This window comes from Diceros bicornis, chromosome 18, assembly GCF_020826845.1.
Source record: "Diceros bicornis minor isolate mBicDic1 chromosome 18, mDicBic1.mat.cur, whole genome shotgun sequence".
Lineage (NCBI taxonomy): Eukaryota > Metazoa > Chordata > Mammalia > Perissodactyla > Rhinocerotidae > Diceros > Diceros bicornis.
In genome coordinates, this window is record NC_080757.1 from 12,949,360 (window position 1) to 12,961,927 (window position 12,568).

Sequence of the window (12,568 nt, forward strand, 5' to 3'; positions counted from 1 at the left end):
GGAGTCAAGATCATAAGTTGGCTTATAGAGAAATAAAGGAAAAGGTTGTCCTCTTACGTGTGAGTCAGTGGACTGTGCAGCATGGTGTCCATGCGCCCCTCCAGACCCACCCTCCATCCTTCCTGCCCCACTTGCCCCAAGGCTGAGGCTCCCTTGCTTCCGGTTGGGCTCGGCCAGTGGAAGGCACCGAGGAGAACCAGGAGAGTGACGCTCCCTCCATGCTGGGTCACCATAGGTCGGTCCCTCTCCTGAAGGTCACAGCTCCTGCGGGGCTGGGAGGGGTTCTCCACGCAGCTGTCTTTAGGGATGGGAACAGCCCGGGGCATGGCCCTGTGCCTTGTGGGTTTCCTTAAACCGGTGAATAAAGTCCCTCTCCTAGACTCTCCTCCCCTCATGCAGTTTGGTGAACCTTCCTTATCCTGCTGGAGCCCTGACGGAACCACACACTAGATTGTAACTGCTCTACAAAAATCTTATCACATCAGCCCGCACTGTCCTTTCCTCTGGCTTCCCACATCCTGATCAAGGCCCCATGTGGTCTGCCCACAAGCCCCCACTCTCTGTGTCCACCTCTCCCACCAGTCGCCCCTCACTCTCTGAGGTCAACCACAGTCCTTTGGACAGTTTTCAAACATCCCATTTCCCTGTCACCACAGGGCCTTTGCACACGTTTCTCTCTATGCCTGAACCCTTCACACTGCCTATGCCCAGAGAGTTCCCCCTGAAACTTCAGTGTTCTCCGCTCCTGGTGGCCTTCTGTTCTTACTCTCCTCCCCCAAAGGCACCATGGCCCTCTTTCCTGGGACTAATCCTAATACTCTCAGTTTTGTGCTTATTTGATTTCTGACTTCCCCTCCTCCAGCCCCTCGACTATAAGATCTTTAAAGGCTGGAACTGGGTTTGGTTTTGCTCCATTTTATCCCCAGAGACTATCAAAGTGCTGGCATATAAAAGATGCTCATTAAGCTGCCAGCTCTGTGGCATAGTGGTTAAGTTTGGTACGTTCTGTTTCAGCAGCCTGGGTTCATGGGTTCGAATCCAGGGTGTGGACCTACACCACTCGTCAGCCATGCTGTGGCAGCAACCCACATACAAAATAGAGGAAGACTGGCATGGACGTTAGCTCAGGGCTAATCTTACTCAAGCAAAAAAAAAGGGAGAAAGATTGGCAACGGATGTTAACTTAAGGCAAATCTTCCTCACCAAAAAAAAAAAAAAAGAAAAAGGACGCTCATTAAATATTTTTCAAACAAATGGATGAATGAATAATAAGTGTCAGAAGCTGTACGTGTCCCCAGCAAAGCACAGACACGACCCAGATAGACTCACATCAGCACATACTTATCTTCCTGTAAATGAATGCACCAACACATTGACATACCCGCTAATGCACACACACAAATGCATGGGCACACATGTGAACACACATATGCAGACACACACACACACACACACACTAGAAGGGACCATGCCAAGCACAGACATACACATACACATGCAAGAAAAGTGCTCCCAAGGTGGATGTCTGCCACCCCGAGCTCATTAAAGCCGGCTAAATATAGCCCGTCTGCAGCTGCGCTCAGCAAGCTGCCCACACAGGCCAGGAAAAGACACCAGTTTCCAGGCAGAGGAGCGGGAGGCCAGCCATGGGCAAGGGGCTTCCTGCACCACGCCCGTGTGGGGCTGGTGGGAGTCCACGGGACCGAGGGCGCACAGGAGGGGAGCCCCCTAGTGGCTGGTCTGGACATCCAGAGCTGCTCCTCTGGTCACCGACGCTAGGCAGCGGCACGGGAGGTCACACCACATCCCCACGGGGGGGACCCATGATGCTGAGCGTCCCCATCTTCTCTCTCTGCCCCTTTGGGACAACCACACAGGTTTGTCTGACAGTTGATGGTCAAGAATCCAAGCTCAGTCTAGGACCAGGGACCAGAGCCAGGACACAGCCTGGTACAAATCAGGGTTCCCTTGGTGGCTAGAGGCTCCGTCAGGGATAAAGATCAGGGGTCAGTTTGGGGCCAGGATTGGGTCTCAGTCTGGGCCATTGTCAGGTCTTGGTCTAGAGACAAGAAGAAGTTCAGAGTCCCACTGAGCACTCACTCTATGAGCAGACATGGCCACGGATAGACCCTCCCCACACCTGGCGGGCCACCTGCTGGCCCCACCCCCACACCTGATGCCAGCTACTGGTCCTGGGAAAGCCATTTGACAACCACGAGTTGGGTCACATGTGTCAGGTCACGTTGTACTCCACACGGTCTGGGTTCAACTCGAGGGCCCAGCAGTCAGTCCTCCTGCCCCAGGGAATCTGCCTCCCAATACCAGATGGGGATGAGATAGAAGAAGGCTTTCTAACTCGTACTTTCCTGTCCTGTGCACATCCTGGACCCCAAGGTTTTAGAAGGTTCAGCGAAGCTGCTCCTGAGGGGGCACCTGTGTGACACAGGGGACAATGGGATACATCCCCAGGTACCTGGAGTGACCATGGAAAGGAGAAACGGCAGGAAAATGGGAGCTCGAACAAGACACAGGACAGAGCTCTGGAGATGGCTGAGGGAGGAGACCTGGGTTTGAGTGCCTTCTTTGGAAGGTTATTTACTCCTGAGTCTTCGTTTTCTCAATGTGACACAGTTGTAATGACTGCAGCTCTTCCCAGCTGCTAGGTCATCATGAAGATCAGATAGAACGGCCTGGCCAGTGCCCTGCACACCGTGGAGCTGCCAGAGGGGAAGAGAGAGGGGACGGGAGGGTGAGGCGCCACGGTCTCCTGGGAGAGGGCCATGCTCCTCACTGGGGGTGGGCGCGGAGCAGAGGAAGGAGCGTCACTGTGCCCACCCAGCCCACAGCTCTACCTCCGCCTCCTCCGTGATGTGGCAGGTCCCAGGAGGGAAGGGTGGGCTCCCATATCCAAGCAGCGGTGAATGGGGCAGAAAGGGCAGGGGCCAACAGTGCTGGGTCCCAAGAGAATCACTCTGGGACCCCAAGTCCTTCCTACCATCTGCTGTGGAGGGAGCTGCTTGAGTCCCCTCCACCGGGACGGACAGAATGCTCAATCTTTCCAACCAGCTTCTGAGAAAACTGTGTTTCAAGTCTGCACGCTCCCTCTAGAAGGCAGTGTGGAAGGAAGGGGGAGAGCAGGTGGCAAAAGTGGGCAGCTGGGTCATGCCGGGTGAGGCTCATCCTTTATTGGCGAGGAATCACTGGAGGGCATCAGGGGGCCGTGAGGACACGTTTGCCTCCTGTAAAGGTCTCTCTGACACTCTGGAGGAAGGACTGGAGGGGGAAAGACTGGAGGCATGGAGGCCGGTGTGCAGGAGGATGGATTGGTCTGGGAGAGAGAAGATGGTGGCCTCAACTAGAGAAAGGACAGGGCGGGGGTGTTGGAGGAGAAGGGTGGAGGTGTCGAGAGCTCTGCTGGGGTAGAATGGATGCTATCGGTGGTCTGATTTCGCTCTGGGAGATGACGGAGAGGGAGGAATCTAGAAGGATCTCCAGGTTTCTAGGTTGAGTTTGCGGAAAATGGTGCCATTCACTTTGGACAGAAGAACAGGAGAGAGGTTCCACGAGCAGATGCTAATTTTCCCAAGTCCCTGCACCCAGCACCATGTCAGGCGCGCTAGAAGCGCTCTGTGAATGTCTGCTGTGCATGGAGCAGCATGAACACGGCAGAACAGCAAGACATGCAGATAAGGGAAACCAGATAAAGAGGCAGCAACAGAAACTCAGAGATGGCTACAATGTCAGCCTAGAAGGGACTCCAAGTACAGACGGGATGGGAGACTGGCCACAGGCAGGAGCTGAAGCCGCAGAGCAAATCGGTGAGAGGGACACAGGTCTCCCGACCCCACCAGCTGAGGCGCTCTCTCGTCTGCCCCCACCCAGCCACACACACAATGGCTCCCTGGAGTTCCTCAAGTCTGGTTCCAAAGAAGCACAAGGGAGGCAGCAGGCTGCCAGGCCGCCTGTGCGACCACAGGATGAAGGCCGGGCTGCCCCACACCCGCCAGGGAGGGAGGATTCCAGGACAGGCCCCGCCAAGGCCACTGCCAGCCATGGCCTTGCAACCTCACGCCTGCACATGAGCTGAGAGACAGGTGCAGGCCTCCTTCCCTGCCCTCACAACTCCAGAGGCCGGTGCTCAATGGCCAGCTCAGGAGGGCTACCTGGGGACTCAGACCCCTGAGGAAACACCTCCGTGACAGTGACAACAGAGCAGCCACAGGACCAGCAAAGCATCGAAAAGACTGAGCTCTGTGAGATGGTGAGATCCTGTACCAGGTGTACCCGTGGCCAAGGCTCATCCGAAAGCCAACAAGTGAGACCCATTAAATGCTTCCTGTGTGACAGGTGTGGACCTTGGCACCCGCGTATAGTATCTCTACCCCTCAGCAACTCTAGGCAGTAGACATCATGGTCGTCTTTGCACAACTGAGTGAGCTGAGGCTCAGTGACGTTAGATAACTTGCCCAAAGCGGCACAGTGAGTAAGTGAAGGAACTGGGCTTCAAACCCAGGCCCGATACCTTAAAAGCTCAGATGCTATAGCACAGTCCCAGGACTCTCTGATTCCCGGTCCAGAGCAACTGGTACCACCTCCCACCTTGTTGTTAGTGAGGTTTTCCAAACCAAGTGGAAATATTAAATAAGATAATATACATGGAAGTATACTGTAAACAGTACAGCACCTCATAAATGTCAGGCATGGCTATTATTCTGTTTTTATTCAGGGTCATAGATTTTTATTTTGCCAATTTTGGATTAAAAATAAACAAATCACCATCAACTACCATCACCACTTCTTAAAGAAAAAGTATCTGAACGCCAAAATTTGTAGACAGGATGTTAATTGTGGAATAAAAGGCAGTCCTCTCTATTGAATGCATCCAACGTTATGGAAAAATACATTACAGTCTTGTTGCTTTTCTCACTCTCAAAAACGTTGGGTTTATACTTGGAAATCACTGGCCTCAAGGACCATTTCAGCTCCAAAATTCTTCTGTGCATCTACTGTTCTTGTTTACTAAATAAGAATAGCCTTAAGGAGCAGAATTGGACAGGCTTTAACAACATAATTCTGACTAAAATCTATAACCATGGTGTAAAAAAAACTTTGTGTCTAGTTAAACATGCATTGTTTTCAACCAGGTCCAAAAGACACCAGACATCTGGTCAGTTCAGCTGTGACTGTGGAAACGGCGCTGTGGTTTGGCATCACGGAGACAGCCCCGTGGCGGGGGGCTGTGTTTGTCACTTTGAGGCTGCTGTGGCTTCCTCTTCCTAGAGGCCCCGAAGGAAAGATTTGGGCTCCTTCCCTCTCTCACATTCCTGAGGAACGTGTCGACACCTCTGTATTAATCATGTTTTTTATTTTATGATGTTTTGACATCTTGGGGGGCCTAGTGGGCAGGGAGAGACTGCCCCTCCCAGGGCCCGCTAATTCCTAGAGATAATAAACAACCAACCATAACAGGCCTCTCATATGCAAACCAATCAATCCCAGGTCCATGCCTCCAACCATGGCTTTTATCTAACTCTCACACACCAAGCTAATACTCCTTTTGCCCTAAATCACCCCAGGGCCAGGTACCAACAACTAGAGACCACCTCTATAGCCCAGAGCCCGAGACATTATTCAGACTAGCCAGACCTAAGCTGTTTCCTGTGCCCTGCCTTGCTTTTTCCACAAAAACACAACAAAGGCACTGGCCCATGTGCTCCCCGAGCTCCTTCTGCCTCCTGGCAAGAACTGGTGTCTCCCCTGTGGCCTGCGTGGTAGTGCGTGCCCCTCCTCTTGGGAAATGTAAAGAGTAAATTCTTCTGTCAATGGTATTGATCTCTCCATGTCCTCACTCAGTCACCTCTGTAAATTAAAATCCCTTGGGCACGTTTTAACAAGGCTCCCCTCGTGCTGAACTCAGTTCCTTACATTCTATGAGGACACAGGAAACGGAACGGCCCCCTCTCTGAACTGCCCTTCCCCTTGCCCAGTATACTTGTGGCTGAGCCTTGGGGGTGCCCCTGACAGAGACACTCACGCCTCCCAGCCCCGGGGGGGCTCTGTCTATGACTTGCCACTGGATGTTAGCAACATAGGAAGCTTCCTGGGAGGCCTGTGCATCTACTCAGGGCTGGACCCAGGCTCTGGGCAGGCTGGGATTACAGGCACTCCTCCCACAGCTGAGGGACGGAAGAGCTTGGAGGAAGGCTTCAGCCGGGGAAGGGGGTGGGCAGAGTGGGCTGAGCCCCCCAAAGCTGCAACCACAGATCAAAATAGCAGGAGAGAGAAGTAAGGCAAGTTCTGAGCGTACGCCCCTCCCCCGCAAACACAGACTCCTCTCCCCAACCCCAGCCTCACGTGAAACTCAGTACTGCCCAAGGCAAAGACATTTGGCTCTGACAGTGCCCACCAGGTTCACCCAGAACCTCCAGGGAAGACATCTGAGGTCACTGTGTCAGCAAATTGACATCTTTACCAAGTCTTTCCTGGGTCCAGTCCTGTGCTCAGTCCCCTGAGAAAACACAGGCAGAAGGAAACCTGGAGAAGCCTGTATGACATGAAGCACAACAGGCCATGGGCTCTGCAGACATGGCCTCTGAGTGATGGGATATAAGACTCATGACCCCAGCACAGCCTTGAACGAGAGGCCTCTGACCTTGATCACCACATCACCTTCTGTGGTTCCTGGAAGTTATCACCTGAAGAAGATGGTCTCAAAGGCTCAGGAGGGCTTGCTCCCCATTCCATCCTCTCTCTCTCCACACGCAAACAACAAACGAGGCTTTCCACGACCCTATCTGCTCTGCCTGGCTCGCCCTCTGCCCACCAGCCCCAGGCCCCTCACCCTGGCTCTGACGCCCGAGCTCCCCAGCACGTGAGAACTCAGAAGCTGAGGAGCTCAGTTTAGGGGGCAGAGAGCAGCCCCAGACCCTCCAATCCCGCTGTGGGCATGGTGGTGAAGATCCCACCACCCTCTGGGCTCTGAGTGGACAAGGGGGCCCCAGGCCCAAGAAGCTTGGACGCATCCAAGGGGAAAGAAAGAGACCCTGGGGGCCAGGCTTAACTCACGTTGCTTCTCCTGCAGGATGCTAGACGTGCACGGCGCGCTCCCTTCTCCTGCAGAAAAAGAAAAGAAACGTGAGCCAACTCCCCATCACTGTTGGCTGGACACTGGGAGGCCAGCTGTGGCTGCTGCGGCTCTTCCTCTCAAGCTGGCCCCCTCCCGGATCTGGGGGTGGGCAGAGGGATCTCCCACCCCCTCAGGCCCTGCCCCGCCCCTGCCCACTCAGCTCTTGGCTCTTTATGCAAGACAAGCATGGAGTCTGGCGCCATTGCCTGGGCATGTGTGGCCTGGCCACCTTTCACCTCGGCCTTCTTCTCTGGCGCCTCTTCTCCTCCCGCCTTCCTAGAGCAGCTGCTGACCTGCTGTCACCCTTCTCTACACACTTACTCTCCCCTCTGACAGTCAGCGTTGAACACCACGTCCCGCAGACAACTGCCAAATCTGTCTCCTAAGTTCTTGACCCATATCTCCTGCTGCCTCCTGGACATGGGCTCTGGATGCTTCCCAGGTGGCTCACACTCACCAGGACCCCACTGCGGGTCCTGGAACTGCCCCTCTTCCCAAGTTCCCGCCTCCATGAAGGCATCACCTTCTCTGCCAGCCTGGGAGTCGGCCACGACCCTTTCCCTCCCTCGTGCCCACAAGTCAGTCACAGAGAGCTGTAGGGTCCGCCCCCTTCTCTCTTCATGACTTGCTCCCTCTCCACCAGATTTAGACTGCCCAGTGTTGTCCACCAGTGTGTCCCCAGGCCCACAACAGTGCTTTTCAATTTGCTGAATGAATAAATGAATGACCCCCACACACACACACCCTCACCACCCAAATATAGAACTCCACCCTATCTCCTCGGACTATTGCAATAGCTTCTTTCGTTTAATGAGAAGCTTTTTTCTATAATTATGAAAGTAATACAAGCTCCTTATTGGAAATTTGGAAAACTAACAAACATAAAGAAGGAAAAAAGACTCCTCATCATCCCACCACTGAGAAAACTACTGATCCCTCTATGTCATTCCTTCCAGGCTTGTTTCTATACGCATTTTTGGGGCTCATTGAGATCATATCAGCTCTTCGTGGGCAGGGACTGTGTCATTTGTCTCTGTGTTCCCAAAAAACAGATAATGGCTGGCTCATGGAAGGCATCATAAATGATAAGGAAGCACACAATACACCTTCTGTACTTCAAGTCGAAGCATAAATGGTTCACCAACAAACTTACAAAACCTCTGTAAACATCACTCCAATGGCTATATAATATTCCATCCAGAGGATATATCATGGTTAACTTTAAAATTATCCTGTTGGTGGAAAGTTTCAAAATTTCACCATTATAATTACTGCTGCAATGAACACATTTGTGGTTGAAGCTCTTTCTGCATTTTTTTGTGATTTCCTTAAAATACGTCCACAGAAGGAGAATTCTGGGTCAAAGGGTAGGAACATTTTTAAGGCTCCTAACGTTAGCGCTGCTTAAATAGCTATGATAGATATGTAGTCATAGGTTAGCATAAGGGAATCCATCTTGTAGAAGGGAACCATGTTGGAGCTATAAATGACCGTGACCCTCAAGACCCCCCCCTTTCTGAGTCAGCAATGCTTTAGTTTGCACATAGTCCACACCTGCTTGTGAGCAAAATGCATGCTCTGCTACTTTCTCGACCTTGGCACATATATATATATATTATATATATACATAGACCTCCCTATTGTGATAAGGCAGTAACTTTGTTCTTTAAGTTTTCTCAGGAATGTAACGACCTCCAGGAAGGAGCCCTGTGCTGGTATCCGTCACTGGTGACAAGGAAAAGGGATGATCCGGCGTCTCAAGGACTACACCACCAGATGGTCGCATTCTGAGACCTCCCTTCTTTCAGCCCATTTGCCCTACATAACTGCTTCAAAAGTTTGTAGTTTTAAGATGGTTCTTTACAGATGCCAGTCCGCCATCTTCCCCCTTGCTGGCAAGCTGTAATAATAAAAGACCCTTTCTCTCCTACCACCTTGCCCCTGGACTGTTGGCTTGTGGCCTTTGCAGCGAGTAGAGGACCCCTATTTGGCGGTGACACTAATGTTTACTGCTTGATTGCTTTCCTGTGAGGTGTGTATCCCACTTACACACCCACCCGCAGCAGAAGTGAGTGCTGTTCTCAACAGATACTCACTTCCCTGGCATTTACATCTGTCTGTCTGTTCCGTGCCTCTGGTTTCACCAGATGAATCTTTCCAAAGCTAGCATGCCCAGGCCACTCTCTTTCTTAAAGCCGTCCAGCGGCTCGTGATCATTGAATTCTGACCCTGGCAAGCAAGCCTCTCCATACAGTGGCCCCTGCCCACCTCCCCAGCCTTTTCCCATCCCTTCCCGCTCACCCTCCACCAGCCAAATCACAGTTTCTGAACCTGCACAACCTGCACACCTTTCTCTGCTCTTCTACCTTTCTCTGACGAACCCGCTGTGTCCTGCAGGCCGGGTTGAAAACCAACCCCGGACCACCCCTTCCATGAAGGCTAGATTCTTTCCCAGAAGCCTTGGTTCTCACAACCTCTGTCCTCAAAGGTAGCTCTGGGTCCCAGGGGCCAGCACAGGCTCAGGTTCAGCAAAGGCCAGTTCCCTTCCCTCTTGAATGCCCTCCTCAAGCCCACCCCTCCTGACTGGAAGGCTCAGAAAGGGACCTACGCAGAACCCCCAGGAGCTAGAAAGCTCCCTGTGGAAATTAATAAAAGAAACCCTAACTAAATTGGAGGTAGGAGGGCTTGTTGTCAGAGCTCTCACATCCTATCATACCTCATTGATTACTCCAAACAGGAAGAGACCTATGTTTGTATCTTCCACAGGAAGTAGAGCTACTTTACTATTGAAGGAATATTTCTCTTCCCACCCGGCAACAGCCCAGCCAATGAGAAATGCCGCAACTCAGCCAATGAGAAGCTGTTGCCGCCCTGAACGGGTACTTTCCCCCAATGGACTTTCCTTTAGAACAGTCCCTCCCTACTCCCCCTTTTTCTCTAAAAAAGCAGCTCCACTCCTTTGTTTTCCAGATTTGCCTATAGTTCACCATAGCATGCATCTCCTGAACTGCAATTCTTTGGCTATTCCCGAATAAATTCGTTTTGGGGGTAAAATAAGCAAATTTGCTTATAAGTTGACATCCCTGTACCCACAGTGAGGCTGGAATCTGAGAAGTGGAGTCCTCAGTCCTCAGCTCACCAGACCACAGCCCAATGAGAGCCAATCAGTCAACAGTTCTGTCTGAGCCCCCCAAAGCTTTGCAGCCAGGGGGAGCCCCTTGGCATCAGGAGTCCTAGCCCTGGCTCTGCTGCACCATGTTTTGGGTCTCAATTATTCGCATCTGACTAATAGAAGGTGGTACTCTACCATGCCGAAGGGTCCTCCAGCTCTGCCTTTTCTGCTTCCCAGGGCGAGGTGTCCTGAGGGACAGCACAAAAATGGCTGGACTGGGGTCTGGGGCCTGGGGTAAGCAATGTAGAGGTCATGCCTCCAGCCTGAAAACTCTAACTAGAGGCAGGATCCTGCTGCCCAGGTAGGACTGTCTCTTCTGAACTTGACCATGCTGGCAGAACCTACAGATACCGGGCCTGGCACCCCCAGCTTCCTGACCAACTCTGAGTTCCCCAAAAAATTAAATCCATGGCTTCCCAGAGAGAAGCTGCTTCCAGGCCTCTCCTGGGGGCCCAGAAAGCCCTTCCTTATGAAAAGCTGCCCTGTTCCCTCCCCTGCAGAAAGAACTCAAGGGCAGCTCCAATCTAGGAAACTCTGCCGCCTCCCCACCAACAGTCCAGGGGCTGATGTGCGACTCCCTTCCATGTGAATGAAGCCTTCCCAGATGCCATCCCCCGGAATCCATCACCCTGTTTCCCTAGCCCCCTGCCTGCCAGCACTGCCTTCACAGCTCCTGTGCCTGAATCCTAGTCCATCTCCCTCCTCCACGGGGTCAGGGCCCCTGGGCACTCTCAAAGGCAAGAGTAAAGAGGAGAAAGAGCATACAGTTGGAGTTGGGAGGCTGAGATTCTGCTCCAACTGACTCACTGTGTGACCTGAGGCAAGTCACTCTCCCTCTCTGGGCCTCGTTCCCACAATACAGTACGTGTCCAATGCTCTCTAAGGACCCCACAAGTACTGAAAGCCCTTGGGTAGTACTGAATTATGGTTAAACACCTGGATTCAAATCCCTGTTCCTTCATTTACTGACTGTATACCCTCGGGCAAGTTACTTACCCTCGGTGTGCCTCAGTCTTCTAATCTATAAAATGGGGATAGCAGTGGTACCTACCTCAAGGGTTAGTGTGAATATCCAATGATAGTATGTGCAAAGCCCTTAGCACACAGCCAGGCACACAGTAAGCATTCAGTAAGTGAGGATTGCTCTTATTGTTATTTTATTTACTTACAACAATTGGCTCAAGACCTTGTCTCTGCCATCACAATTGCAGGTAGAGCCACGAGGAGAGACTCACTGGTTAATTCCGTGTGCGGCTCACAGTGCTCCCCAGAGCCTGTGCGCAAGAGGGACCCAGACAGAGACAGAGGCCTGGGCACCCTCAGAGAGTAGTCCCCCGCCAGCATGATGAGGTGGCCACAGACGGCTTCCCAGGCTGCAAGAGCAGCACAGATGCAGACTGAGCGAGGAAGTCCCGGTGTCAGATGCGTAGGTCAGGAGCAAAGACCAGTATGTGTGTGAGCGTCAGCTGAGGCCCACAGGGAAGGTTAGCTCCTGCCACCCAGCAGGACAGGGCCCTAACATCGAGATTAAGACATTCATTTACAAACACCTTCTATCTGTCTGCTGAGCACCATGCTGGGGGCTGGGGGGGATGCGGAGGTGAGTAAGTCAAGGTGAGATGAGAGAGGAGGAGGGAGAGATTCATTCTGCCCGAGGGACCCTGGAACAGCGTGAGGCAGAGCCTAGATTTGAGCTTCAGGGAGAGGAAAGGGCAAGGCAGTCCCAGCAGCCAGCAAGACAATGTCCACAGCACACTGCCTACAAGGAAGAGCAGGGATGTAGGAGGGCCCAGCCCTGGGCAGGAAGCCCATCTACCGATAAGAAAGCTGAGATTTGGATAGGCAGAGGGGCTTAGTAACTCTCCCAAACCCCAGTCTCCTGCCTTTTCTACTGCACCTCAAACTAGCTGCATAATTAGCAGGGCCCAGTGCAAAACAAGAATGCAGGGGACCTTGTTCAAAAAGCAAGAAAAAGTGCTGTGAATGGTACTAAAATATAAAGTGTTTTCCTTTATCCTGAGGACTCTCTCTCGACCTCTCATGGTGTTTTTTATTTGCTACTTAATGTTGTGCTCCCTCATGCACAGAGATACTCGAGGGGTGAGTGCAGACCCTCACAGGCGCCTGGGGGCCCCACTCCTCCACTTGGCACACACGCACACAGCCACCAGCTACCAGGTTCCCCCTCCCACCAGCCGTTGCACCCATGTACCGTGCCATGACCGAGAGCAGGGAAGTCGGGCCATGCATCTACCCTTCCAGCGGGTCTG

The 12,568-nt window shown here is 52.5% G+C and overlaps 1 protein-coding gene across 1 annotated transcript in view; it reads right to left on the bottom strand.

Annotated features, from left to right (window-relative positions):
* PITPNM3 (PITPNM family member 3) overlaps positions 1-12,568 on the bottom strand; it is a 94,033-nt gene that overhangs the window by 39,024 nt on the left and 42,441 nt on the right. Inside the window, exon 4 of the mRNA XM_058560007.1 lies at positions 7,066-7,113. Within this exon, the coding sequence (XP_058415990.1) occupies positions 7,066-7,113 (48 nt within the window). The remainder of the gene's footprint in view (positions 1-7,065; positions 7,114-12,568) is intronic.